This window comes from Zalophus californianus, chromosome 13 (genome assembly GCF_009762305.2).
Source record: "Zalophus californianus isolate mZalCal1 chromosome 13, mZalCal1.pri.v2, whole genome shotgun sequence".
Taxonomy (NCBI): domain Eukaryota; kingdom Metazoa; phylum Chordata; class Mammalia; order Carnivora; family Otariidae; genus Zalophus; species Zalophus californianus.
This window is the reverse complement of record NC_045607.1, coordinates 1,304,819-1,327,682: the sequence shown is the minus strand read 5'-3', so window position 1 is coordinate 1,327,682 and position 22,864 is coordinate 1,304,819. Positions and strand designations below refer to the sequence as shown.

General features: G+C 60.8%; 2 protein-coding genes across 8 annotated transcripts; one reads left to right on the top strand and one right to left on the bottom strand.

Moving 5' to 3' along the window:
• The first annotated feature begins 35 nt into the window (after positions 1-35).
• PMPCA (peptidase, mitochondrial processing subunit alpha) lies at positions 36-9,137 on the top strand. 4 transcript variants are annotated; one of them, XM_027615920.1, is made up of 14 exons: positions 36-165; positions 1,110-1,312; positions 1,745-1,824; positions 2,070-2,152; positions 3,024-3,118; positions 4,069-4,169; positions 4,585-4,848; positions 5,519-5,611; positions 5,692-5,810; positions 5,923-6,013; positions 6,159-6,221; positions 7,567-7,711; positions 8,347-8,488; positions 8,750-9,137. In XM_027615920.1, the coding sequence occupies exons 1-14, from the start codon at positions 92-94 to the stop codon at positions 8,913-8,915; spliced, it is 1,719 nt and encodes a 572-aa protein (XP_027471721.1). In that variant the 5' UTR covers positions 36-91; the 3' UTR covers positions 8,916-9,137. The 4 variants fall into 4 exon arrangements, with proteins under 4 accessions (XP_027471721.1, XP_027471723.1, XP_027471722.1 ...); XM_027615922.1 differs by lacking the exon at positions 8,347-8,488 and having other exon boundaries at positions 8,750-8,880; XM_027615921.1 differs by lacking the exon at positions 8,347-8,488 and having other exon boundaries at positions 37-165; positions 8,746-9,137.
• Positions 9,138-9,272: 135 nt separating this feature from the next.
• On the bottom strand, positions 9,273-22,690 carry INPP5E (inositol polyphosphate-5-phosphatase E). 4 transcript variants are annotated; one of them, XM_027615912.1, is made up of 11 exons: positions 22,615-22,690; positions 20,638-21,575; positions 16,638-16,761; positions 15,345-15,442; positions 14,604-14,728; positions 14,376-14,495; positions 13,983-14,129; positions 13,287-13,448; positions 13,086-13,201; positions 12,460-12,596; positions 9,273-12,181 (listed from the first exon to the last, which is right to left on the bottom strand). In XM_027615912.1, the coding sequence occupies exons 2-11, from the start codon at positions 21,351-21,353 to the stop codon at positions 12,049-12,051; spliced, it is 1,878 nt and encodes a 625-aa protein (XP_027471713.1). In that variant the 5' UTR covers positions 21,354-21,575; positions 22,615-22,690; the 3' UTR covers positions 9,273-12,048. The 4 variants fall into 4 exon arrangements, with proteins under 4 accessions (XP_027471713.1, XP_027471716.1, XP_027471715.1 ...); XM_027615915.1 differs by having other exon boundaries at positions 13,983-14,090; XM_027615914.1 differs by lacking the exon at positions 22,615-22,690 and adding an exon at positions 22,008-22,108.
• Positions 22,691-22,864: the final 174 nt, after the last annotated feature.

Sequence of the window (22,864 nt, the reverse complement as noted above, 5' to 3'; positions counted from 1 at the left end):
AGCGCCCGAACGCCGAGGGCTGGCGCCGTAGGGGCGGGGCGTCGGGGGCGGGGTCGGAAGTGACGACAGAAGCAGGGGGCGGAGACCCAAGATGGCGGCTATGGTCTTGGCGACGGCGCGGCTGCTGCTGCGCGGCTCGGGCTCGTGGCGCCGCTCGCGGCTGAGGTGAGCCGGGCGCGCGTCGGGGGCCGGCCGGGGGCCGGGGCGGCGGGCGTCCGAGCGGACGCTCAACCTCTGGCTTCCCCGCGCGCAGACGGGGCGCCGCTGGTTCGGGCTCGGGCTTCGGGACCCCGGCCTTGTCTCCGGGGCGCCGAGGGCGCTTCCCTGCCGGGGGCCCCGGGTGCGGGCCCCGAGCCCCGTTCGCCTGACCTCTCCCGGGCCGCTGGGGCCCGTCGGAGGCCCCGCGTCACCTGCGCCCCGGCCCGGTCCTGCCGCGGGCCCCCTTGTGAGGCCGAGCCCGCGGGGCCTCCGCGCCCACTCGCTCTCCCGCCTTCTTGGCCTCGGGCACGTCCCCTCGGGCCACAGTTGGGGGCGGCCCGTCCCTGTACGCCGGCAAAGCGGGGGCGGTCGTGTAAACGCCTCCAACCTAAAGTGGGGTCCGGCGATAGACAGGGTAGCAGGAGAGTCTGACTTCAGGGGGGCGCGGAGGGGGTCGCCTTTAGCAGCCGACAGATGGGGAACGAGAGCGGGGGCAGCCGCTGGGGAAGCGCGGCCAAGAGCCGGCCGGGACGGGAAGGGCAGAAGCTTTGGCGGTAACCACCAGGTGTGGTCCAGGATCGGACCCGCGGGCCGCTGGGGCCGGGACCTTGCGGGGGTGGTGGAGAGCGCTCTAAGACGCGAGTCTGGGGAGGGGGCTGGAGTCCAGACCGCGCAGGGCAGGCCCAAAGAACTGACCGGCTCGCCGCAGGCCCCTGGGCCGAGCCAGGATCTGTACCCGCAGCGGTGTCCCTGATCACTCCCGAGCGCTGCCTCCAGGTGTCTAGAAACAGATCTGCAGAGAGGGGCACATCCAGTTTTCACGTGGACAGAACGTGACCGGCTGGGCCCAGATGGTCACCACAGGCTCGGTGGTCTCGGGTTTGCTGTAACTGGGTAACTTCGGTGTCTAGGTCCGGAGCTCCTCCACACAGACAGTCCAGGAGTGGCAGCGCCTCTGCCAACGTCCCGCTCTCATCCCCCTTACCCGGAGTGCCTGAGCCTGTTTTTGCTACAGTCGATGGACAGGAAAAGTTTGAAACCAAAGTCACCACGCTGGATAATGGGCTTCGCGTGGCCTCCCAAAACAAGTTTGGACAATTTTGTACAGTAGGAAGTAAGTACTGTTGGTGGTGGTGTGGGTCATCCCGTTTATTTTCACGCCCATGTGCCTCAGTCGATTGTTACGCTTCATACGTCATCTGTGAATCGTGTCCTGAGTGGAAAAGTACGGCATAGACCCTGAAAACAATACACAAAGCATGAACCACCCCGTTGGCGGTGGGCTTTTTTCCCTTTCTACCTTCATAGAAACCTAACACTTTTCCACCATAAATATGAAGCCTACAACTAACTCTTGTCGGTGTCAACGTGGGTGTGTGCAGCTGTGGAGACGTAGCCCAGGTAGTGGACACGTCGTCACCCTCACGTAATTAGGTCAGCCTGTCTGATCACATTCAGTTTTAAAAGGTTTCTCTTGATTAAATCATCCTAAAACCTCCCCTTTTCAACGTTTGGTTTAACCTGTCAATTTTCTTTTTATTGCCAGTTCTTATTAATTCAGGATCAAGATATGAAGCAAAATATCTTAGTGGAATTGCTCACTTTTTGGAAAAATTGGCATTTTCGGTCAGTGTCCTGTTTGTAATCTTTGAGCCTATACTTGAGAAGAGTTTATCAAGTTTTACTTTCTTTAGAATGGTTATTTTAATAAGTGATTAAGCTGCTGAGATAATCCTACTAAAAGATCTTTAGATTAAAAGATAATTTGATTTCACATGTTATCAAAGTAAACGTAAACTTTTTTCTCGGAGAACATATTTTAGAGGTTGTTTTGGATCGTGTGTTTAGGTTTACTTATTTATTTTTAATAGTCGACAGATCGATTTAACAGCAAAGATGAAATTCTGCTTACGTTGGAAAAGCACGGGGGTATTTGTGACTGCCAGACATCAAGGTACGCCAGTGTATTTTGCATCCACGTGGAACTGTGGTTCTTATCCTTGGTCAGAGTCCCACTGAAACCTACCCCCTGGAGAGGCTTGTGGAGGTTAGGGGTGAGAAGCGAGCCTGGCCTAGGCCGGGTTGGGTGGAGAATTTGGTGGGGGAAACATGCAGGCAGCAGCACTTAGAGCAGAGAACACGTTGGAGGGCCAGGCAATTCCCAGAGACTGCCAGCTGGGCACTAGGGATGCAGCAGGCCCTGTCCCCACTATGCTCACGGATCTGGCAGAGGGCTGCACCACAGGTAACGGATACAAGAGCCAGAAACCGAGACTGGTGGGGCACAGGCAACTAATCTGGTCTGGAGTCAGGAAAGGAATGATAAACTCATGATTGGACTGGTCTTGAAGGAGTTTGCCAGACCAACTGAGGGGAGGAGGTGGCGCAGAACAGCATGGGGAGAGGCTCAGCCAGGAAGAGGCAGTGGTCTTTTTGGGGACCGGGAGAGGTCCAGTATGTAGCCAGCACACAGATGGAGGGGCGCTGTGGATAGGGCAGGTGGTGTTTGTCTGCCACATGTGGCCTGTCCCGCAGCCACATAAGGCCGTGCATACTGCATGTTGACCGTGAGTCGGGGCAGCTGATGCTCAGGAAGCAGGTGATAAGGCCCCCGTGGCAGGGGGCCTTTGCTTGTGGAAATGTCTCAGGATGGCTCCTGTCCATCTTGGCTGGGCAGCTGCTGTCACTCCGGTGCGTACTGGAAGTTGTCCTGTAAGATGGGACATAGCAAGTGTGTGCTGGTCCTCAGTGCAGCGGGGGGAATCAGCCCCCGTTGGTGTGTACCTGTGGTGACCTCAGTGCCTCATGTCGTTGCTTCTTTCCAGGGACACCACCATGTATGCTGTGTCTGCTGACTCTAAAGGCCTGGACACGGTGGTTGGGTTGCTGGCTGACGTGGTCCTGCACCCCAGGCTCACAGGTGGGCCCAGGGCTGCGTGAAGGGGCTGGGGGCTGGGCCCTTGGGAGGCACATGGAAGCGCTGCCCTGAGGAAGAGCGTTGTATGCAGCCCTTGAGCTCAGCTACCAGTGAGGTGGCATGATTTCCTTGGAAATAACACTGATGGTCAGAAAAGTCCTTCAATGAGCTCAATACTTTGACATAACTTTGTGCCTTTTGACGTTTTTAGTTAAATTGGGTCTTTCATTTCTCATCTTTTTTTTTTCCTTTAAGTTTTTATTTACTAACTTAAGTACTCTCTACACCCAACGTGGGGCTCAAACTCACAACCCTGAGATCAAGAGTCGCACGCTCCTCTGACAGAGCCAGCCAGGCAGCCCTGGGTCTTTCACTTCTGAAAGGCATTTCAGACTGTCTTTAAACACCGGGCTGGTGTGCCACCAGAAGCTTCCACGTGCCTGTGTCCATCCCCTTCCTTGGCCTGGTGGTGGCAAGACTTCGAATTCTGTGCCCGCAGTGGGCCAGAGAGGGCCCTGCTGCCCGTTGCTGCCGCCCTGGCTGTGCTCTGGTCACGTCAGCCTGGCCTTGTAGTTCTTCCAGTACTTACTCCAGGTTGCGGATGAAGTGGCAGCCGTGATGCTGGATGGTGCCTCTTTTGTGAACACCTTCCCATTCCACGTGACTGTCCTCACAGCAGCCCTCTGGGGAGACGGGCCAGGGGCCTGAGTGCCTCTCTTGGGAAGGAAGCCGGGGCTTGGGGCAGGTCAGGTGGCTAAGCTGGACAAGAGGCCCAGTGCCTCCAGGCCCTGCCCCCTCACTCACACAAGTGCCCCCAGGTCTATCCCAGATGAAGGCCGAGGAGACTGCCGGTGTCTGCCAGCCAATGACCCTTGGCCCAGCCTGGCAGCCTAGGCCCAGTGCCATTTCCCTCCTGGTTGGTACGGTCTGAGCCTTGTCTCGGTTCTTTGCAGATGAAGAAATTGAGATGACCCGAATGGCTGTCCAGTTTGAGCTGGAGGACCTTGACATGCGGCCTGACCCAGAACCGCTTCTCACGGAGATGATTCATGAGGTACTAGAAAGCCCGCAAGCACCCGCCTTCGTGGCCCTCCCAACATCAGCATAGTTGAGAGGGCTTGTCTGCCTTCCTGAGGCTATTCACAGGTTATAGGTGTGGACAGAAGATTCTTAATTCTCAAACCTGCAACTTATGCAAGCGTTTCACATTCTCATTCTTACAGCAATAAGATTTTCATCCATTTCTAGAATGAGCTTTTTATTTTACATGGGGTTTTTTTGAGATTTCATTCTGGAGAGAGGGATTTTACTGCTTTTGTAAGCAAACAAAATTGCTCCTGCCAAATTAGCAAAGCTAAGCAACCGTGAGCTTTTCCTGCCACAGCTGGGGTCATGGCAGGCCCGGCACAGCCAGGAGGAGACTTGGCCGTGGTCTCTCTGTCACCTGTGTTTCTCCCTTCTTTTGTTAGGCTGCTTATCGGGAAAACACAGTTGGCCTCCACCGTTTCTGCCCCACAGAAAACATAGCAAAGATTGATCGAGAAGTGCTTCATTCATACCTAAGAAACTACTACACCCCCGACCGCATGGTGCTGGCTGGAGTCGGGGTGGAGCATGAGCACCTGGTGGAATGTGCCAAAAAGTACCTCCTGGGAACCCAACCGGCCTGGGGATGTGAGAGGGCTGTGGACGTTGACAGATCGGTAGCACAGTACACCGGGGGCGTTGTCAAGGTAAAGCCAAGATGGGGTATGTGTACTTTCTTTACTTTGTTTTTGGTACGTTCTCAGCTTTATCCCACAGGTGTTACAGTGAGCTGTGCATTTGTGCCTTTACCATAATACACATTGTGGTGTTAGGGCAGGACGTGTTCCTTGTTTAAAGCAAAGCTGAGAACTTAAGAATGAGTTTAGGGGCACCTTGTGGCTCAGTCGGCTCAGGTCATGGTCCCAGGGTCCTGGGGTTGAGCCCTGCATCGGGCTCCCTGCTTGGCGGGGAGCCTGCTTCTCCCTCTCCCTCTGTGCTCTCTTTCTCTCCCTCTCTTCTCCTTAGATAAATGAGTAAAATCTTTAAAAAAAAAAAAAAATGATTGCGTTTAGCTTCACTGGAAGGTTAAAGGACTATTCTTTTCTCTAGAGGGAGTTTACTGATGTGCGTGTATGATTTCTGTAAAACCATGATGGGGTCTTTTGCCTTTTTTTTTTTCTCAAAGTAGGCTCCGCACCCAGCACGGAGCCCAGTGTGGGGCTTGAACACACAACCCTGAGATCAAAAGTTGGGACACTCAACTGACAAGCCACCCAGGCGCCCCGCTAGAACTCTTTGTAGGCTGATCTGACCTGAGAGGTTTTGAGGCCCGCTTGTCTTCCGTGTGGGTACACCATTCACTCTCTTTGCTTATAGCTGGAAAGAGACATGTCCAACGTCAGTCTGGGTCCTGCCCCGTTTCCTGAGCTCACGCACATCATGATAGGACTGGAGAGCTGTTCCTTCTTGGTAAGTCCCAGCCGGGTCCTACCACGTCCTAGAGCCGGGTGTCACCTCCCGGCCAAGCTCTGCCCTCATGTCTCCCGCAGGAGGAAGATTTCATCCCCTTCGCCGTCCTGAACATGATGATGGGGGGTGGCGGCTCCTTCTCAGCCGGTGGGCCTGGCAAAGGCATGTTTACCAGGCTCTACCTTAACGTGCTCAACAGGTAGGTTGGATTCCTTTCACCTGGCTGTCCCCAGGGTCACCAGGCCCAGCTGAAGGTGCTTTTGGACTGTGACACCACCTTCCAGGTGTCCCTTTGTCCCTGCTCCCTACAGGCACCACTGGATGTACAACGCGACCTCGTACCACCACAGCTATGAGGATACGGGCCTCTTGTGCGTGCACGCCAGCGCCGACCCCAGACAGGTGAGCGCCCGCCCCTGCTTCCTGTGCAGCTCACGTCCCCGGACACAGAGCTGGTTTCTTGGAGCAGGGGTGTCATTGTCTTGAATTGGAAGAGACAGACCATTAGGTCCAGATCACACTCTTCATCTTTCCCTTTTCCCTAAAGGTTCGAGAAATGGTGGAAATCCTCACGAAGGAATTTATTTTAATGGCGGGAACTGTGGATGTGGTAAGTACAGCACAGAGCTGAATCCCGACATCCCCCACGGTGTTGGCAGGTTAGAGAACACGGTGTGGGCGTGGCTGGCCTCTGTGCTCCCAGCACCGCCAACATCCCACCAGAACAGTGTAGCCCCGGGGTGACCCAGACCTACAGCTGAGCTCCTCTCCTGCTCCCTGGTCTCAGCACCAAGAACAGTTGTTGCCCTGCCAGCACTGGACCTGCTCGCACCTGCCTGGCCCCGGCCCTCCTGGAAGAAATGGTACAGAGCGGTCTCGTGTGCCCTTTTCAGCCACCCTGCAGAACCATGGGAACTAAAGCCACATCGCACAGGATGAGCGGGCCTCTCGGGGTGGTTTTCGAGCTCTCCCCTAACTTCCATTTTATGTTTTATTTTGCTTTTTTGGTTTTGTTCTGTTTTTGAAGATTTTAATTTTAAGGTAATCTTTATCCATAGCATGGGGCTGGAACTCACAACCCCAAGACCGAGAGCTACGTGCTCTGTGGACTGAGCCTGCTGGGCGCCCTGAACTCCATTTTGTGTTTTAATCTAAGTCTTTGTTTCCTTGTTTCTTTGGCTTAGTTTTTGTCATCTTACATATTTAGAGATCTTGTTTCTTCCTGGACTAATACTGGTACAAATAAGCAGGTTCTGTATGCATGCTCATAGGAGGCCTGGGAGGAGAGGCCCAGCGTGTGGGCTGAGTTGGTGCACGGCCTTCACCTATGGATCTTTCCTGCTCAGTCCCTGCTTTTTGCAATGATCACATATTCCCTTTTTAGTCAGAAAAATAAGCTTTAAAAAAAAAGTATTTCAAAAAAGTAATTTTACAAAAACGTGTTTAAAAATCTGTTGGGGGCGCTCCATTAGTGGCCTGCTAGGAAGTACTTCCTGTTAATGTGAAGCTAATTTGAGGTAAGTTGTAAGTATTTGCCCGGAGTTGGCAAAACAGAAAGGACTCGTCTGCAGTTAGGAGTCCTCTTGCTTAGACGGCGACATGGAATCTCTGCAGCCGGCCCGTCTTCCAGCACGCGTGTGCTGCTTTCACCAGCCACTCCCGTCGCTCACCCAGCCGTGTTTCCCTGCCCTCCGGTTTCAGGCTGAGCTTTGTGGACGGAACTTGCCGGCGAGTCCCATTGTTGTCAGTTTCACACTTGGTCAGAGAGGCTCGAGGCCCAGACTTGGTAGATCGAGCTGGTCCCCTCAGAATTTCCCCGGGGGCACGCCCTGTGCCTGGGGTCTGCGTGGAGCCCCTGACTCTTGGATTTGTCTTCCTTGTGACGTGGCTGTGACTGGGTGACGGTGTGTGAGCTGTTGTGAACCGAACCGCGTGACTTGGTGGTTGAATCCCAGGTGGAGCTGGAGCGGGCCAAGACGCAGCTGATGTCCATGCTCATGATGAACCTGGAGTCCAGGCCTGTGATCTTTGAGGACGTAGGGAGACAGGTGCTGGCGACCCGTTCCAGGAAACTGCCTCACGAGCTGTGCACGCTCATCCGTGAGTACCTTGCTGGGGGCACAGATCGGGCTCCCTCTTTTCCCTCCCAGGAGACTGCCACAGACCTGTTTACCTGTGGCTCCTGCACCCATGAGCCCTCACCCTGGACCAGCCCTGCCTTGTGTCCCTGAGTACCGACCCCTGTGACCCCAGCTTTTCACCCCGTATAAAGGGGCCTTTCACCACCGCTCCAGGTTTCTAAGCCGACTCAGTGAGCTGTTGGAAATGCTCCACACGGGGCTCACGTGGTGGTGCCCTCTGTGACTTGAGCCCAGGTTTCCATGGCCTGCCGTGAGTGAACTACGGGAAGTCCTTGAATTTCTCTCTGTGTGTCCCGCTTTGGGGGACGAGTCTATGTTTCCATCAGCTCGAAGTGTCCGTGACCCCACAAGGGTTAGGCCAGTGGTTGTTTGGTGATGATTATTACCTCGTGGCAGCTCCAGCATGCATCCCGTCCACAGGTGCATCCTTACCCCCATCCACAGGTGCATCCTTACCCCCCCCCCCCACCACCCCGGGGAGCCCCTCAGACCATGGAACACCACAGTACCCGATGTCCCTAAGGCTTCGTTTTCTGTAGCAAAACCAAGCTACTGGTCAGTGTGTTCCCACGGTGCATTTTTGTGCCCACACAGGCTATGGTCCCAGGTCCCTCCTCAGGAGGCTGGGCTGCGCGAGCGGCTGCCGCCCTACGAAGCCCTGGGAGGGGGTGTTTTTTCCATCCCCGCAGCCTCTCCATGTGGGTAGCTCTGCAGACAAGGAGCTGTTGCATTACAGGTGTGTCAACTTTTCTGGGTGGGCACATGTCTGCATTTGAAAATCCTTTTAAACCACTGGTATTTCCCCGTTTACCAAGAAAAACCCGATATTTCACCCTGACTCACAGTGTAGTCCGCACAGCTGAATCTGGACCCTCTAGAGTTTGCAGCCCGGCCTCAGACCCCCAGGGCCTTGAGGGGCCGCAGCCACACATGGAGACGGAGTCCGTGCAGGAGGCGGGCAATCCCCTGAGGTATTTTTGTCCCCTGTGCCAGGCAGCGTGAAGCCGGAAGACATCCGGAGAGTTGCCTCTCAGATGCTTCGCAGGAAGCCCGCGGTGGCGGCCCTGGGTGATCTGAGCGACCTGCCAGCCTACGAGCACATCCAGGCGGCGTTGTCCAGCAGAGATGGGCGCCTGCCCAGGATCTACCGGCTCTTCCGCTAGAGGCTGCCGGACACGTGGCCCGACTGCAGCTGCGGGAGCCGTGTGTGTTCATATGTTTCTCTGTGGGTGTGAGTTTACTGCAAAGATTCATAAATGGTGCAAACCACGGGACTCTTAAACTTGGACAAATTTAATGTCGCTGAGCACAGCTCAATTTCCGGTTCTTTGCTGTTGAATAGGCCACTCGGTGGAATAAAGGTTTGCCCTCACCGTGGCTAGAAACCAGTGGAGTGCAAGAAGGTTCAAGGCAGACTGTTGTCAGGGAGCAGGTCAGCGTTCTTGCTGCCGTCCTGCGCTCCTGGAGATCAGCAGTGCCACACTGTCTCCCCACAGTCGGCCCCCGGGGCGGGGCAGGAGCCCCTGGTCTGCTTCGTGGAGCGTTTCTCTCAGCACGGTTTTCCTTCACTTTCAGTAAGGATGGGGTGTCTGCAGTAGCAGCAGCATCCCTGAAACGGCTGGAAGCGGGCAAGTGGGGTATCTCCCTCAGGGTCGTCCGGTTGGACCCAACGTCGCGAGGCCTCTTATACTTTGTTCTGATTGCGGGCATGTCTGAGCACACAGGACGGGAGGCAGACTCAGTGGCCGGTGGGGAGAGCAAAGCCAGGAACGTGCTGGAAAGTGAAGGCGCACTAGATTCAGCCGGTGCGCGTGGCCGTGTCAGGAGTGCCGCAGGGCCCGGTGCCTAGTAACATGGGCTAGCTTTGTTAGCTTTGTGGTTCTCCAACATGAGTGCGTGTAGAGTCCCCAGGAGCCCACGTGGGCCACCTCTTGTAGCTGCAGGGCCGCTGCTGTCCCCAGCATTCGGCAGCTGGGGAGAGAGCCGGCCGCACGGGCAGGAGGGCAGGGCTGTTCCGAGATCGACATGTAAATGTTACTTGGGTTATTTGATCCACTTATTCTGCCGGAGCCCATCGTCCTGTTTAGGTGCCTTTCCAGCACACGTGCCAATGACTACATTTGCTGGGGGGGCGGGGGGTGCACAACAGGGATGCCAGGCCCTCCATGCCCACTGGGGTGGGGCCCGAGGGAGACGAGCCTGAGTTGGAGGGCGGGTGGGCAGCAGGACTGCCTTGTTTCTGTGGTTACCCCAGGGGGAGGGCAGCACCCAGGGGAGATAGAGGGCAGGAGTTTGTCCGCACGGCAGGCATGCAGTGGGGTGGGGGGTGGGGGGGCAGAGCTCGTGAAGACATGAGGCCTGGGTGGATGTTGGGGCCAGCCAAAGTGCTGCCCAGACCCAGGGTCAGGAAGCTGGTGCTAACCTGCCTGTACTACTTCCCACTGGCTTCTCCCCTGACCCTGTCATGGCCTGGCACCTCTGCTCCCCTTGGCATGCGGCTGTGCCCCCTCCCTGTTCTCGGCCCCACGCAGCCTTCAGGGCTGGCTGCCGCAGGCTCAGCAGGTGCCCGAGGGAGGCCTGGCGCCAGCAGAATACATGGAGGCGATGAGAGCCGGGTCATGAAAACCACCCTCATGCTGTGCTTCTCGATTCTTGGTGAAGCTGGTTTTCAGAGACTGGCCCATGTTTTCATGCATCTGAATTTTAACCCCACTTTCTAAGTGAAACCTGTTCATCTCAAATCTCCTGGCTGCTCTTAAGGGAGTGTCCTGACTTGGGACCCGTGACCCCTCAGGTGTGTGTCAACGATCCCCATAAGACACAAAGCCCCGTCTCAAGCCAGACTCCATGCTGCGCCATCACTGTCCTGTCGGTCAGAGATGGTGCCTGGGAAGATGCATAAAAATGCCTCCTCTCCAGGCCCCTCACCGCAAAAATCTGTAACAGACATTTTCAGATCATGATTCAAAACTCAACAGCACATTTCTTTGAGTAAAATTTTATACAGTCAAGTTTCTTGAAGTCCGATGGGGTTGACTGGACCTTCTCATGAACAGACTCTCCCCTCTGTGTCAGAGACTGGGTGTGCCTGGTTCCGTGTTGTGGAAGTGGGCACTAATAAAGGGGGTACACATGCCCTGTGGAAGTGACTTCATTTCCTCCACTCAGGTCTGGGGTGTCCCCTTCTCCCTTAAAAGCTCCCCTCCAGCCAGCCCCACGGTTGAGGTGGCAGCTGGGTGCAGAGCAGATGGCCCCGGGGAGCCACGGTATACCCCAAACTTCCTGCCATTGAACTGGACACCCTCGTTTTCTGAGAACATCAGGAGAACAGGCTCAGTGTACAGATGATCTCTTTCTAGGACTCGATCTTTGGCCAGAAAGAGTTTAAGATTTAATATATGGATTTATTTAAAAATATAAATATGGAAAAATAAATAAAAGACTAGATTGAGTGCCCCTTGGTTTTCCCACATTCAGAGCCTGTCTTCAGAAGCCATCGTGGGCAGTCACGCACTCAGCCCTCGAAGAAAGAAGAGACCCGGAATGTGGTGGGGACACCCTAAGCCTCCCCTGCTTTCTCAGGCCAGGAAGTGCACTACTTATGCTAATGCTATTTGAGGCTGGCGACGTGTATGCAAATGGTCTTAAATCACCAAAACCAGAAGAGGAGAGGGAGGTGGCTTCATGGCTGGATGGGCCGGGCCAGCCCCCCAAGATGAGAGGCGGCCCTGAAACAGGCCAGGCCGCCTTGTCCCAGCAGGACTGGGTTCCCTGCTTGGAAGTCGGCTGGTTCTGGCCTCACCGGCCGGGCCTGGCCTCAGTCCGCGTGTGCACCGGTGGGACAGAGACCGCCCCCCTCGGCCGCCTGACCCCGAGCAGCTTACCTCTTCGGTACCGGCCCGCTGTGCTCAGAGCGGGAAGGGCACCTCCCAGTTTGCACTGGAGCGGCTGCTGGGAGGCTGCCAACGCCCGCTCTGGGTGAGCAGGCCGCTCCAGGCCCCGCCCCCCCCAACCGCCTGCCTCCCGGCACCGCACGTGCGGCCGGCGCGGGGCCTGCCGGGACGTGCTGTGAGCGAGCGTGGCTGGTGTCGTTCCGGGCGGGGGCCCCGGTGCCTCAGTACCGCCTGGCCGGTCTGCTGGCCTCCCCGTGGGGTTCTTGGTAAGAAAGCGTGTCAGTCTCGAGCAGTGGTTCGTCGGCAGCCCAAAAAGAAGTCCCACACAGCAACCTCTTCGGTCTTTAGGGGCTTTTGATCAAGTAACCTCCCGGTGGAGGTGCCAGAGGCCCTTGGGCAGACCTCAAGAAACAGTACAAATAGTACTCGAGTGCTGATTCTTCAGAGCCTGCTGTCTCTGAATTTCTTTGGAAATCCGTCTTTTAATTCCTATTAAGTACAGTTCCCGGTCAAACTTGCCAGCAGCTAGCGGGATGCTGTGGAGGAAAGAGTGTCAGCCAGGAGGGCCGGCTGTTTCCGCAGCCTCCGGGAGGCCGACTCTGCCACCCGGTCCCTGCGGGCCGCTGGGACCCACCGCGTACGGAGCGTGACCACCACCGCCCGCGAGCAGAACCCCCTCCGGAGCCCGGGCCAGGCCCGGCCGCGTGTGTGTCAGGAACGGCCGGCCAGCCCTGACCCTCCCTTCAGATCAGGAATCCCGCCCCCCGGCGCCCCGAGGGCAGGACACGTGAGGACATGTGGCCAGGGTACTGACTTGTCTCTCCCCGGCCTCACTTTCACCCGGAACAGGCCGTACACGGGGCGATGGTCAGACGTCTTGATGCCAGGGCAGGAGGAATACTTGATGGGACAGATGTCACCCTTGTGGCGGCTTCTGTACATGACCCGGTCCTGCAGAAAAGAGCCCACAGACGGGGGCCCAGATGCTGCACAGTTTTGCTGCAGGGCTCGGCCTGCGTGCCCGTCACCTCGGCTGTGCTTGAGCAGAGTCCTCGCGTCAGATCCCCCCCGCCCCCGCTGCCCCGGAGCCTGTTCCTGGAGCCCCTCCCCCGAGCCCAGTGTGGGCACCCAGTGTGGAGGGGGTGGAGGCAGGAGCTCAACCAAGTGACAGCGTGGGGCGTGTGCCTCGCTGTCCCGGGACCAGCAGATGGCCCTCAGAAGGGCCTTTGTCGGAGGGCACTGCCCCCAACCCCAGCAGTCTCGGAGAGGTGCGGTCACTAGCCCGGAGCGGCTCAGGCCCGAGTCTGATCGCACCCTGCAGGCCCCGCAGCTCGTGGGCGCTGCCCTCACGGCCAACCTCCGTCCTCGGCCCACGTTCCAAAGCGCGAGCGGACCCAGACCTCGGCCGCAGAGCCGGGCTGGCGCCAGGGGCGTGCTCACCGTGTAAGAGGGGGTCCTCTGCTTGGAGGTGGTGTCGTAGGAGTCCTTCCCAATGTCGAACTTGTACGATGGAAGGAAGTGAATGTCCGGCTCCTGGAAACCCTTGAAGATGGACCCTGGAACAGTCACAGCCCCATGTCAACCCCGCAGGCTGTGCCTTCTTGGGGGTGGGGAGGCCACACCTCCTCCCTGAGACCTCACCTTTCTTCATCTCCTGGGTGAGCTGGTCATGCTGGAGCAGGGCAGACACCTTCTCTCCCAGGTCCTGCTTCAGGATGGCCTCCACGGCCACACGCCCACCGCTCAGACGGAAGTTGAAGTCTCCAAACCAGAACACCCCATCGAACCGGGTGGTGACATCCGCTGGCCAAAATGGGAAAGCGTGTGAGTCCGGCCCTCCGTGCTGCCTTAGCGACAGGGACTGGTCTGTGTCCAGCCAGAGCCACAGGCAAGGACTCCCCAGGGAAGGGGGCGCAGCCCGTGGGGGTTGTGCCCTGCAGCCTCCTGGGTCGACAGTCGGGGTCACGATTCTCTCTCAAACAGCAACAGACATCCGGGGATGCATGGCGCCCTCACGCTCACAGGAGCCCACACTTGCCACGCACGCCGCCTCCGCCATGGCGCCGTCCCGCGGGGCAGCCAGGGGGCAGGGGGGCCTGGGGGGGGGGGCGGGGGGAGGATGCAGAGCCGGGCTGGAGAGGCCAGGCTCCTCGTGAAAGCAGCCGCCAAATGCGCCGACAGGGTCACAGCTCGTGAGGAACCCAGCGCCAGGCCTCAGCGGTTTTATTTCCATTGGCTAGTCTAGACTTTTCTGACCTCGATTCTCAAAAGCTCTCAAAGTTTACTTTCACTAAAGTACCCAGAGAAGAAGGCGGTGGTGCGCGGACGGGGGCTCACCAGCGTCGGAGCGGAAGGGGCTGGTGTCGGGCACGCTCTTGGGCAGGGCCAGGCCCTGGACGGTTCTGCTATAGTCCAGCAGCCTCTCGCTCACCTTCCCGTCTCCAGCTGTGAGAACAGAGCGTGGGGGGGGCCTCTCCAGCAAGGCTTGAGGACACGGGACACCTAGGTGGTCACTGCCCCCCAGCGTGCTCTACCACAGCGTCTGTGGCGGCCTGCCCCACCGGGTACTCTCGCTCTGAGCCCCACGCCCTCTGCCACACCAGCCTCCTCAGCGCCCAGACTGGAGCTGAGCACTACTGGAGGACACCGTCTCAGCGGGGCGGGGCCTCTGCCTTCCAGACTCTCCCGGCGGACATGGGGGGAGCGGTGTCCCTAGCGCCTGGAACTTACAGGTGAAGTGGGACGTGATGAAGAGGAAGGAGGTGCCAAAGAAGGTGAAGCTGACGCCCAGGGCCCCCTTGGTCTTGATATGAGATACGATGCGCGTGGTCACCGTGGAGCTCTCCACCTCTGCGGGATGGAGGGGCAAGGCTGACACGGCCGCCCCTGCCCGCCCCACGCGCACCTGCCGGGTGGGGGTGCCCAGGGCACCGGTGCAGAGCAGAGCAGCCCGCCTACCTGAGCAGAACCAGATGAGGTCCCTGCGGATGAGCACGGACATGTAGAGCGCCCCGTGGGCCGCTGAGTACAGTGTGACGTAGTGGGGGCCCAGCGTCTCCTGCAGGCGCGTCTCCCACTCCCGCCTGCAGAGGGAAGCCAGGACAGCCTGGGAAGGGGGCTGGAACCTCCCAGACCCACCACCCCTCACCCTGCAGCCCAGACAGCCCCGCCATCGGGCCTCGCCCTGCAGGGAGAGTGGCGGACCGACAAGCAACACGAGGTTCCCTGGGCGGCTTCCGGGCCGGTGCTCTCCCGCTACCCTGAGGGCCTGGAGCCTGGCCCCTTCCCCTGGGTCAGGGGCACCTGCGCACGGCAGGCCTCCTGCGGCTTCCTGAGGGGTGGGACTCCCGGGTCCTGCCCTCGCCCTGCAAACCCCAGCCGTGTGGCCAGGGCGCTACAGACCTAGGACCCCACGGAGGGGTCGGGCTTGAGCCAGGGCTCCCGCAGCTCTTCACTGCCGTTCTTAGATCAGCAGTGAGTCAACAAGAAGTGAAGCTCGTTTATTCTAAGTTCTCTGGGCCGCCCACAGACCAGGAAGCGGCTCTGGCGGGCAGCCCCGGCCTGCTGTGGCCTCGGGCCTCACCCCACATGGGGCTCTCGGGCCACAGCAGCTTCCGCCCCGAAGGCCGACCTCAGCGCCGTTCCCAGGGACTGGGGGGCTGACGGGCTGGGCAGACGTGGGGCAGGGGTGCACCTTACCTGTCGGAGCAGCCCTCCTGGACCCCGACGACGTACAGGTCCTGGGCGTAGTCGGCCTCGGCGGGCAGCAGGAGCTCGTCCAGGTTTGGGGGCAGCTCCTGTGAAGAACCGTGTATAGCAAGAGGCTCCCGCAGAGCCAGCAGCCCCGGCCTCTCCTGCAGCACGGGGACCAGCGCTGCCCGTGGGACGCGTCCAGGGGAGCCTCAGGTCTGGGCAGGCCGCCCTCCACCCCAGTTGGTCACCGCCACGCCTGCATCTGTGCCGCGCCCTCACCACGTGGCCCGTGCCCCCAGATGCACTCCGGGTGGGGAGGTGGTGCTGCCCGGGCCGGGCGCCCTGATCCTGCAGGTGAGCCCTCCCCCACCCTGTGGCTGCATGTCATGGCCTCCAAGCCCTCAGGGCCCTGGACAAGAGCGCCGTCCCATGGACAGTGGTGCCACCGGCCTGGGCACCTGCCTCCTTCAGCCCGAGGGAGAATCACTTCTGTCTCCTTCTGGGGGCTGTGTCGTCAGGGCCCCTGGTTCTTCAGCCAAACTGTGCTGGTGGCGGCCCTGCCTTGTTTCCCCCGCAGCGCCCATCCCCCAGTGCCAGCCTGGGGCACCACTGTGTGGAGGGACGGGCCTTCTGTGATGTCACCATGACAACCACCGTGCCCCTCGCCCCACCCAGGGGTGTGCTGGGCAGTCCACGCCCAGCCCCCAGAAGTCAGAGCACATGCGGGGGACGGAGACCGCCGACCCGGGGACAGTCCTTGCTGCGAGGAGGGAGGCCCGGGGAGAGATGGCTGAGCTGGAGACAAAGCCACCTGCGCAGTGTCCAGGAGCCTCCAGGAGCACAGGCCAGAGATGAGGGTGCAGACTTCTGGCCTGTGCGTGGTCAGGACACAAAGCACCCGTCTTGGCAGAGCGGCTAGAGGCCTCCGCTGTCACCTGCTCACAGAAGCTGCCGAGTGAACGTAACCCAGGGTGACCCCAAGGTGACAAGGACCAGACCAGGCTGTGCAGGCTCCCGGACGGTCATGGCTGGCCCAGCGGTGGGGTGTGGACAGGGGGAGGTTGTGCGTGGGGGCGGGGGCTCTAGGGAAATCTCTGTTCCCTTCAAATCCGCCGTGAGCCTAAAGCTATCCTAAAAACAAACATGCACGTGTAAGAAAACCACGTTCCGTCCCCAGGCAGTGGGGAGGTGGGTGAGGCAGGGGCCTTCCGGGTGACCCAGGTGTTGGGGAGAGGCCAGGCAGACGGCGTGCGGCGCGGAGGCCCCAGGAGAGAACCCGAGTGGGAGTGGACGGCTTACCTTCTGGCCCTGCATGTTCCAGGTGGCCACGAAGAGGGCCATGTTGCGGTCTGGGAAGTACCGGGCCAGCTCTTCTGCCCCCATCAGTGCCCCGCTCGCCAGGAGACTCCCCTCCAGGTAGCTCCTGTGGAGAGAGGGCAGCCGGAAGTCGAGGGTCTGAATGGGCAGACCCAGGGAGGGGCCAGGTGCAGGGACACACCTGCCGGCACACCTGCAACCTCAGGCCCCCGCAGTTGTGTGGAACCCCAGTTTTCGGGAGGCTTCCCAGAGCTGGGGTTTCCTGAGAGCCCACGGGTTGGCAGGAGGCATAGCGCGATGGTCCACTGCCCTCTTGGAAAACCCGCTGTGTTCACAATTCTACAAACACCAGCACGCGTTCAACTTTTCGGTCGCCTCCTGAGACCAAGGACTTGAAGGTGACATCTGGGCTCTTGGCCCTGGACAGCAGCGGCCTGGGGCAACGCGCGCCCTGGGCCAGGGCCTTGCCTCCACCTCAGCATGGCCTCGGGGGCCCTGAAAGCTACAGGGGGCAGGGGGCACGTCCACCCTCACAACAACCGCCGGTCACAACTCGTTTCAAGAGTTCCGGAGCACGGCGTGCGCATGGTTACAGCCCCGGCCCCGGCCCTGCTGGGCTCCGCGGACAGCGGGGCGAGCCCGTGCGGCCACAGAGCTTCATCTGGGGACTGCAGAGTCTGAGTGTCCTGTAATTTTCACGTATCGTGAAACAGTAGCACCGTCTTCTCAACCATGAGAAAACCGTCCTCAGCCGACGGACAGAACAAAAAAGGGCTAAGACTGCGTTTGTGCCCTTGTCCAGCCGGTGGCCTCGTGGCTGCTCTCTCCTGCACAGGTGGACGAGCCCAGCATGTGCACACAGGCCCGGTCACCCATGCTAGGGCGCGACACCAGCCTCCCTGTGTCATCTCTCCTCTTGCACGGTGTCCACCTGTGGCCGCCTCAGTCTTTCTCCAACTGTCTGTGGTCCTCCTTTTGCTGGGAGCTCTCCTTCCAGAACCTTCTTCCAACCCAGCTTGAGATCAGTCAGGATACTCCTGAAATCAGTACCCAGGCAATGGCCATTCCTGTATTTGGTCATTTTGTCTCCTAGGTCTCTTAGTGCCATCCATCTGCTGCAGACACTGACCACCCGTCCCCCACCCAGGGCCATCCATCTGCTGCAGACACTGACCACCCGTCCCCCTGTACACCCAGAGGGGGGCTCCATCGTCTCCTAAGTGTTGGTCATATCAGAGGCTGATTAGACTCCATTCCTATGTCCTGGCAGATGTACCCCAATAAGCTCCGTGGGTCCTATCCCTACTCCAGTGATGCCAAGATGGTGGCCTGATCAGTCCACAAGAACAGCCCTCATTGTCAGCCATCACCCTGATGGCCGCGTGCCAATGAGGGCTCTTTCAAAGTGCTCTTGCCAGCACCCGGGGTGGCTGATTGTTCCTTCTGAGGCTCCCCCTTGTTCCCAGCAGGCAGGGCTGTCCAGTCCTGTCTGTCAGGGGTAGGCCAAGGGGGCTGTGTGCCAAGGCCTGGCAGCTGGGCACTGCGGTGCAGGAAGACGGGGGGGGGGCAGTGGGCTGCAGAGGGGGTGGGGTCCGAACACTGGGGTGGACCACCAGGTGCCGCTGATCGCACCTGGCTTCCGCCCTTCTCCCCACACCGCGCCCCTCCACGCTGCCCCGCACACACCTCCCCCGCCGGCTTCCACCTTCTGGAACGTGGGAGAACCTTTCCCCTGCGGCCGCTCGGCCCGGCCCCGCCACCGCGGCTTACCCGGGTTTCATAATGGACGGCTCGTTCGGCAGCGTCCTTGAGAAACCGGCCCAACGTTGTTAACAGACACCCCGAGTACTTTCCAAGCCTCTGACGACTCTCCACCCCGCGCCCCGCACCGTCCACAGCAGCTGGCCGGTTGAGCACGGGGGTCTCCGCTCTGACCTCGGCCAGGTCCCGCCTGTTTGTGGCCAGTCTGTGAGCTAAGAACCGTTTTCACGCTTACAAATGGTTCGGGGAAGAAAACCAGTGTTTCGTGACACGGGAAAATGACCTAAAATCCAAATGTCGGTGCCGTTAAATGAGGCGCTGCCCCGCCGCGGCGGTCTGCTTCTCCCCGACCCCGGCAGATGTGCGCACGCCCACGGAAGGGGGACGCTGACTCTCCAGCTCTTCTCAGAGGAAGTGTGCTCATGCCCGTTCTAGAGCACGCCGAGGGGCCGAGACGGGGTCTTCAGGCCGCAGAACTGGGGTGAGGGATCCCCATCATCCTGCTGTTTGCTGCTCGTCTGAAAACAGTGAATCGAGGACCCGATTCTGAATCGAGAGTCCCGTCTTCTGGAACGAGCGGTGTGCGAGTCACACACCGCTCCCGTGGGGGTGACACTGCAGGTGCACGAAGCCTCGCCGGCTTCCGGAAACCCTAGCGGAGGAACCGGTTCCGTCCGGCACGGCAGGGCTCGCCATCAGCTTCCTCTGCCTCCTGACCCTCAGAACCCACACGGGGGACCCTTGGTGGCCACGGGGGCTTTGCAGCATGGTTAAGGATGGCAACGTGGGAGCGTCCCAGATGGAGGGTGGGCACTAGATCCAATGACCAGCGCCCCTGTCGGAGGAGAGACGGGTGAGGGCAGAGGCCGGAGGGGCGCTGGGGCCGCCGGGAGCTGGAAGAGCGGGAAGGACCCTGCCCTGGAGGCTCCGGAAGGAGCGCAGCCTTGCGACACCGGGATTTCTGACTGGAGGTCTCCAGAACTGGGAGAGAATATGGTCCTGTTGTTTCAGGACTTCTGGTTTGGGGTCATGGGTCACGGACACCAGTGCAGTGACCATCCCACCATCTGCTGGCTCTGGTCCAGCTGGGCTGGTGCTGGCCTGGTGTGGACGGGAGAGGGCAGCAGGTGGAGTGGTGGTGAGGAATTTGGTGAGGGAAGTGGGGCCAGGGCCTCACCCGGGGCCTTGGGTGCCATGCTGGGGAGTGGGTGGTGCGGGGACCCCCAAGTCAGGGCCTGTGTGTGCTTCAAACAACCCGCCCAACCCTGGTAGGGAGCAGCGGCCTGGGCCAAGTGGCAGGAGAGTGGCAGCGGGGGCCCCACGACTGAGGTCCCCGGGGAAGACCACACTTGGACAGGCTGGGCTTGGAAGTATCCGGGACCCCCGGTCTGTCGGCTGGAGCCAGAAGCATGCGCAGGAGTCACGAGCGAAGGAAAGGCATCGGGGGGGGAAGCGCCTGGCTAGGTTCTCTGGAAGCTATAATAAAGTCAAAACGCATTAGCCACTAAAGTCCCGTAAAGCCTGGAAACCAAGCGTCCTCTGTCGTTGTAGGGCCAAGTGGGAGCTGATGGACTACGGGGCGCTCAACAAACAGTCTGAGTCTCAGAGAAATTGCGACACTCCTGGAAGCAACGTGCAGCCAATCGGGCCCTGCACGCCCTCCCTGCAGCCAGCGAGCGGCCCAGGGGGCCCCCTCTCTGAGGCCCGAGAGGCCCCCTCCGGCTATCTGTCCCAGCAGCCTGGTGGGCGCACAGAGCTCCGCCCCGGCTGCTCGCGCTGCAGGCCTACAGCACCAGCCGGGGCCCGGGAGGCTCCTCCGCGACGGAGTGCGGAAGTGACAGCACCGCTCAAGGCGACACGGCGGGGCCCTGCGGCCACACAGATGGCAACACGGACACACCCACGCTGACCCAGGAAGCTGTCCCGACGCTCAGAACCAGAGAGAGCCACCGAGATACGGCGTTGTGTGCAGAAGGTCACGGATGCCTCTGAACCATGGTTCACAGGCACGCGTGCTCTGAGTGATGCTGAAACACAGAGGGAAAGTTCTGGAAGGGGTGTCCCTCTGGGAAGGAGCTGGGCCGTTAGCCTCCACATCTCCACACCACACAGTTTTACAAGAAAACCTTCACGTGCTTCTCGAGGAGGCTGCACGCGAACGCTAAAACAAGCCACAGAGGATGCCCCCCACCACCCCCCCCCGATCCCCTGGAGGCCCTACCTGCTCCGGACGTCCTTGGCGCGGATGGGCGCCAGGAGGCTGAAGGATTTGGCATCACAGGCCAGGGGGCTTGGGGGCCGGCCGGGGCCCAGGCTGCCGTGGGCCCGGAACAGTCTGCTCTGCAGGCGGGACTTGCAGTCGGTCTGAACCGAGTCCACCCTGTCTGCTGACCGCAGGGAATTGGAGGCCACCTTCTGGCCCACAGCCGGCAGCCTGCTGGGGCTCCCAGCCAAGGCCCCGTCCCGGTGCAGGAGGTCCAGGGAAGTGCCGATCATTCCGGAGATACAGTGACCCCACGAGTTCGGGCTCCCTCCGGCGCTGCCCTGGGCCCTGCGGGATGTGGGGATTTCCTGCAAGGAGGTGCTCAGGCAGGGTGGGGAGTCAGTGTGGGTGGGGGCCCTGGGGACCTCGTCCTGCAAGGAGCCCCTAGAGGGGCTGGCCCCACTGCGTGCGGCCAGGTCCTCGTGGCTGGTTTGAAAACGCCGCCTCCTCCATGCCTTCTCGTCCAGTGACAGAGCTCGCTCCAGCCGGGGCCTCGTCGGTGGCTTTGGGGTGAAGGGTGTGGCCTTGGCTTGTGGGTCCTCATTGCTGATTTGTGCTGGAAGGTTCAGAGGGAGCACCGGGCTCTTCTCAGGGCCCTGACCGTTGTTGGTAGGTGGGGACCCTGGGTGGGCTGCGAGGCCTCTGCCCGTGTTTGGAAGCTGTCCCTTGAGCATTCTGTCTTCAGGCTGCAGATGCCCCTAAGCGGCAGGCTGCGGGGGAGATGCCTCTGAACGGCCCAGGCCCGCTACCTTGGGACAGTCTAGGGGCCAGAGCACAGGTGCTGGCAGCCCAGCCCCCCCCCGCCCCGGGGGGAGGCCCCAGGAGACAACTCCCGCTGCGCGCTACCGGTGAAGCCCAGGGTCAGGGATGCACGGTCAGACGTCGGCAGGCAGTCACTGAGGAGAGAAGGCACAGGGGCTCCCCTTCAGGCCCGGGCCGGCCGGTAGGGGCAGGGCCCGTTGCTGCATGGCTAGGAGCCCTGAAGTCCCGCTGTCTCCCACAGGAGCCTATAGGAAAACCCAGCTATCGGCCTCCCACAGCCACGGCCCCCATGCCGGGTGAATGCTCCCACGGCACCGCCGTGGTACAGGGTGACAGAGGGACAGGCCAGCAGCAGTCTAGCAAGAACACACACTGAGACGTTCGCCCGTTGCCTCCTCCTGGGAGGTGGGTGCAAGCGGCTCTCTCAGGATGGGAAGCCACCACGCCGACCGGCCTGCCGCTCCGTGGGGTGCTAAGGGTGACCAGGGGAGAACCATAACCCCAAGGTCAAGGCCAGTGCCCGTAGCCTCCGATGGGGATGGGGGGGTTCCTGCGCCCTCACTCACCTGCGTGCCCACCCCCATCGCTCCTCCGGCAGACCCCGCCCCAAGAGAGGTACCCTCTGCAGGTTGGAGGCCAAGCCGCCACCGCCACCAAAGGCCCCAGGCTCAGAACCTGGGAGCCAGTGAGGCCACCGCGGGGTCCCCAGGGCAACGACCGCAGCGCAGTCGGACCCCGCCCCCGCCCAAGGGTCAACTTGAACCCCGGACTCCTGCTCCTGTCCCCGCCCGGGGGTCACCCCCACGCCCTGGACCCGCGCCCCCGCCCCGTCCAGGGTCGCCCCGCGCTTCGGACTCGCGCCCCCGCCCAGGGGTCACTCCGCGCCCCGGATACGCGCCCCCGCCCCGCCGAGGGGTCGCCCCGCGCTTCGGACCCGCGCCCCGCACCCCCGCCCAGGCGTCACCCTGCGCCCCAGATCCGCATCGCCGCCCCGCCCCGCCCAGGGGTCGCCCCGCGCTCCGGACCCGCACCCCCGCCCCGCCCAGGGGTCGCCCCGCGCCCTGGATCCGCGCCCCCGCCCCGCCCAGGGGTCACCCCGCGCCCCGCATCCCCGCCCAGGGGTCACCCCGCGCCCCGGACCCGCACCCCTGCCCGGGGTCGCCCCGCGCCCACCTCTCTGCGCCGCCGGCTCCCCGGCCCTGCGAGCCCGGCCGCCGCTCCCCGGCAACGGGCGTCGGCGGCATCCCGGGCTCGGCCCCCGCAGCGGCCCCTAGCGGCCGGAGGACCCAGCGCGCCCGCCAGCGCCGCCCCTCCCCCACCCTGCGGCTCCCCAGGCTCCAGGGGTGGGGGGGCCACACCGGGCCTGCCCAAGGGACGCACCTCACTTGCTGCCAAGGCGGGGGGGGGGGGGTGGGTGTGGGCG

Coding starts and splice junctions, on each gene's coding strand:
- PMPCA (XM_027615920.1), top strand. CDS start 92: ATGGCGGCTATGGTCTTGGCGACGGCGCGGCTGCTGCTGCGCGGCTCG. Junction 1,825..2,069: donor TGGAAAAATTGGCATTTTCG/GTCAGTGTCCTG, acceptor TATTTTTAATAG/TCGACAGATCGATTTAACAG. Junction 5,612..5,691: donor TGGAGAGCTGTTCCTTCTTG/GTAAGTCCCAGC, acceptor TGTCTCCCGCAG/GAGGAAGATTTCATCCCCTT.
- INPP5E (XM_027615912.1), bottom strand. CDS start 21,353: ATGCTCAAGGGACAGCTTCCAAACACGGGCAGAGGCCTCGCAGCCCAC. Junction 16,762..20,637: donor GCCAAGGACGTCCGGAGCAG/GTAGGGCCTCCA, acceptor CTCTCTCCACAG/GAGCTACCTGGAGGGGAGTC. Junction 14,729..15,344: donor CAGGAGGGCTGCTCCGACAG/GTAAGGTGCACC, acceptor TTCCCTCTGCAG/GCGGGAGTGGGAGACGCGCC.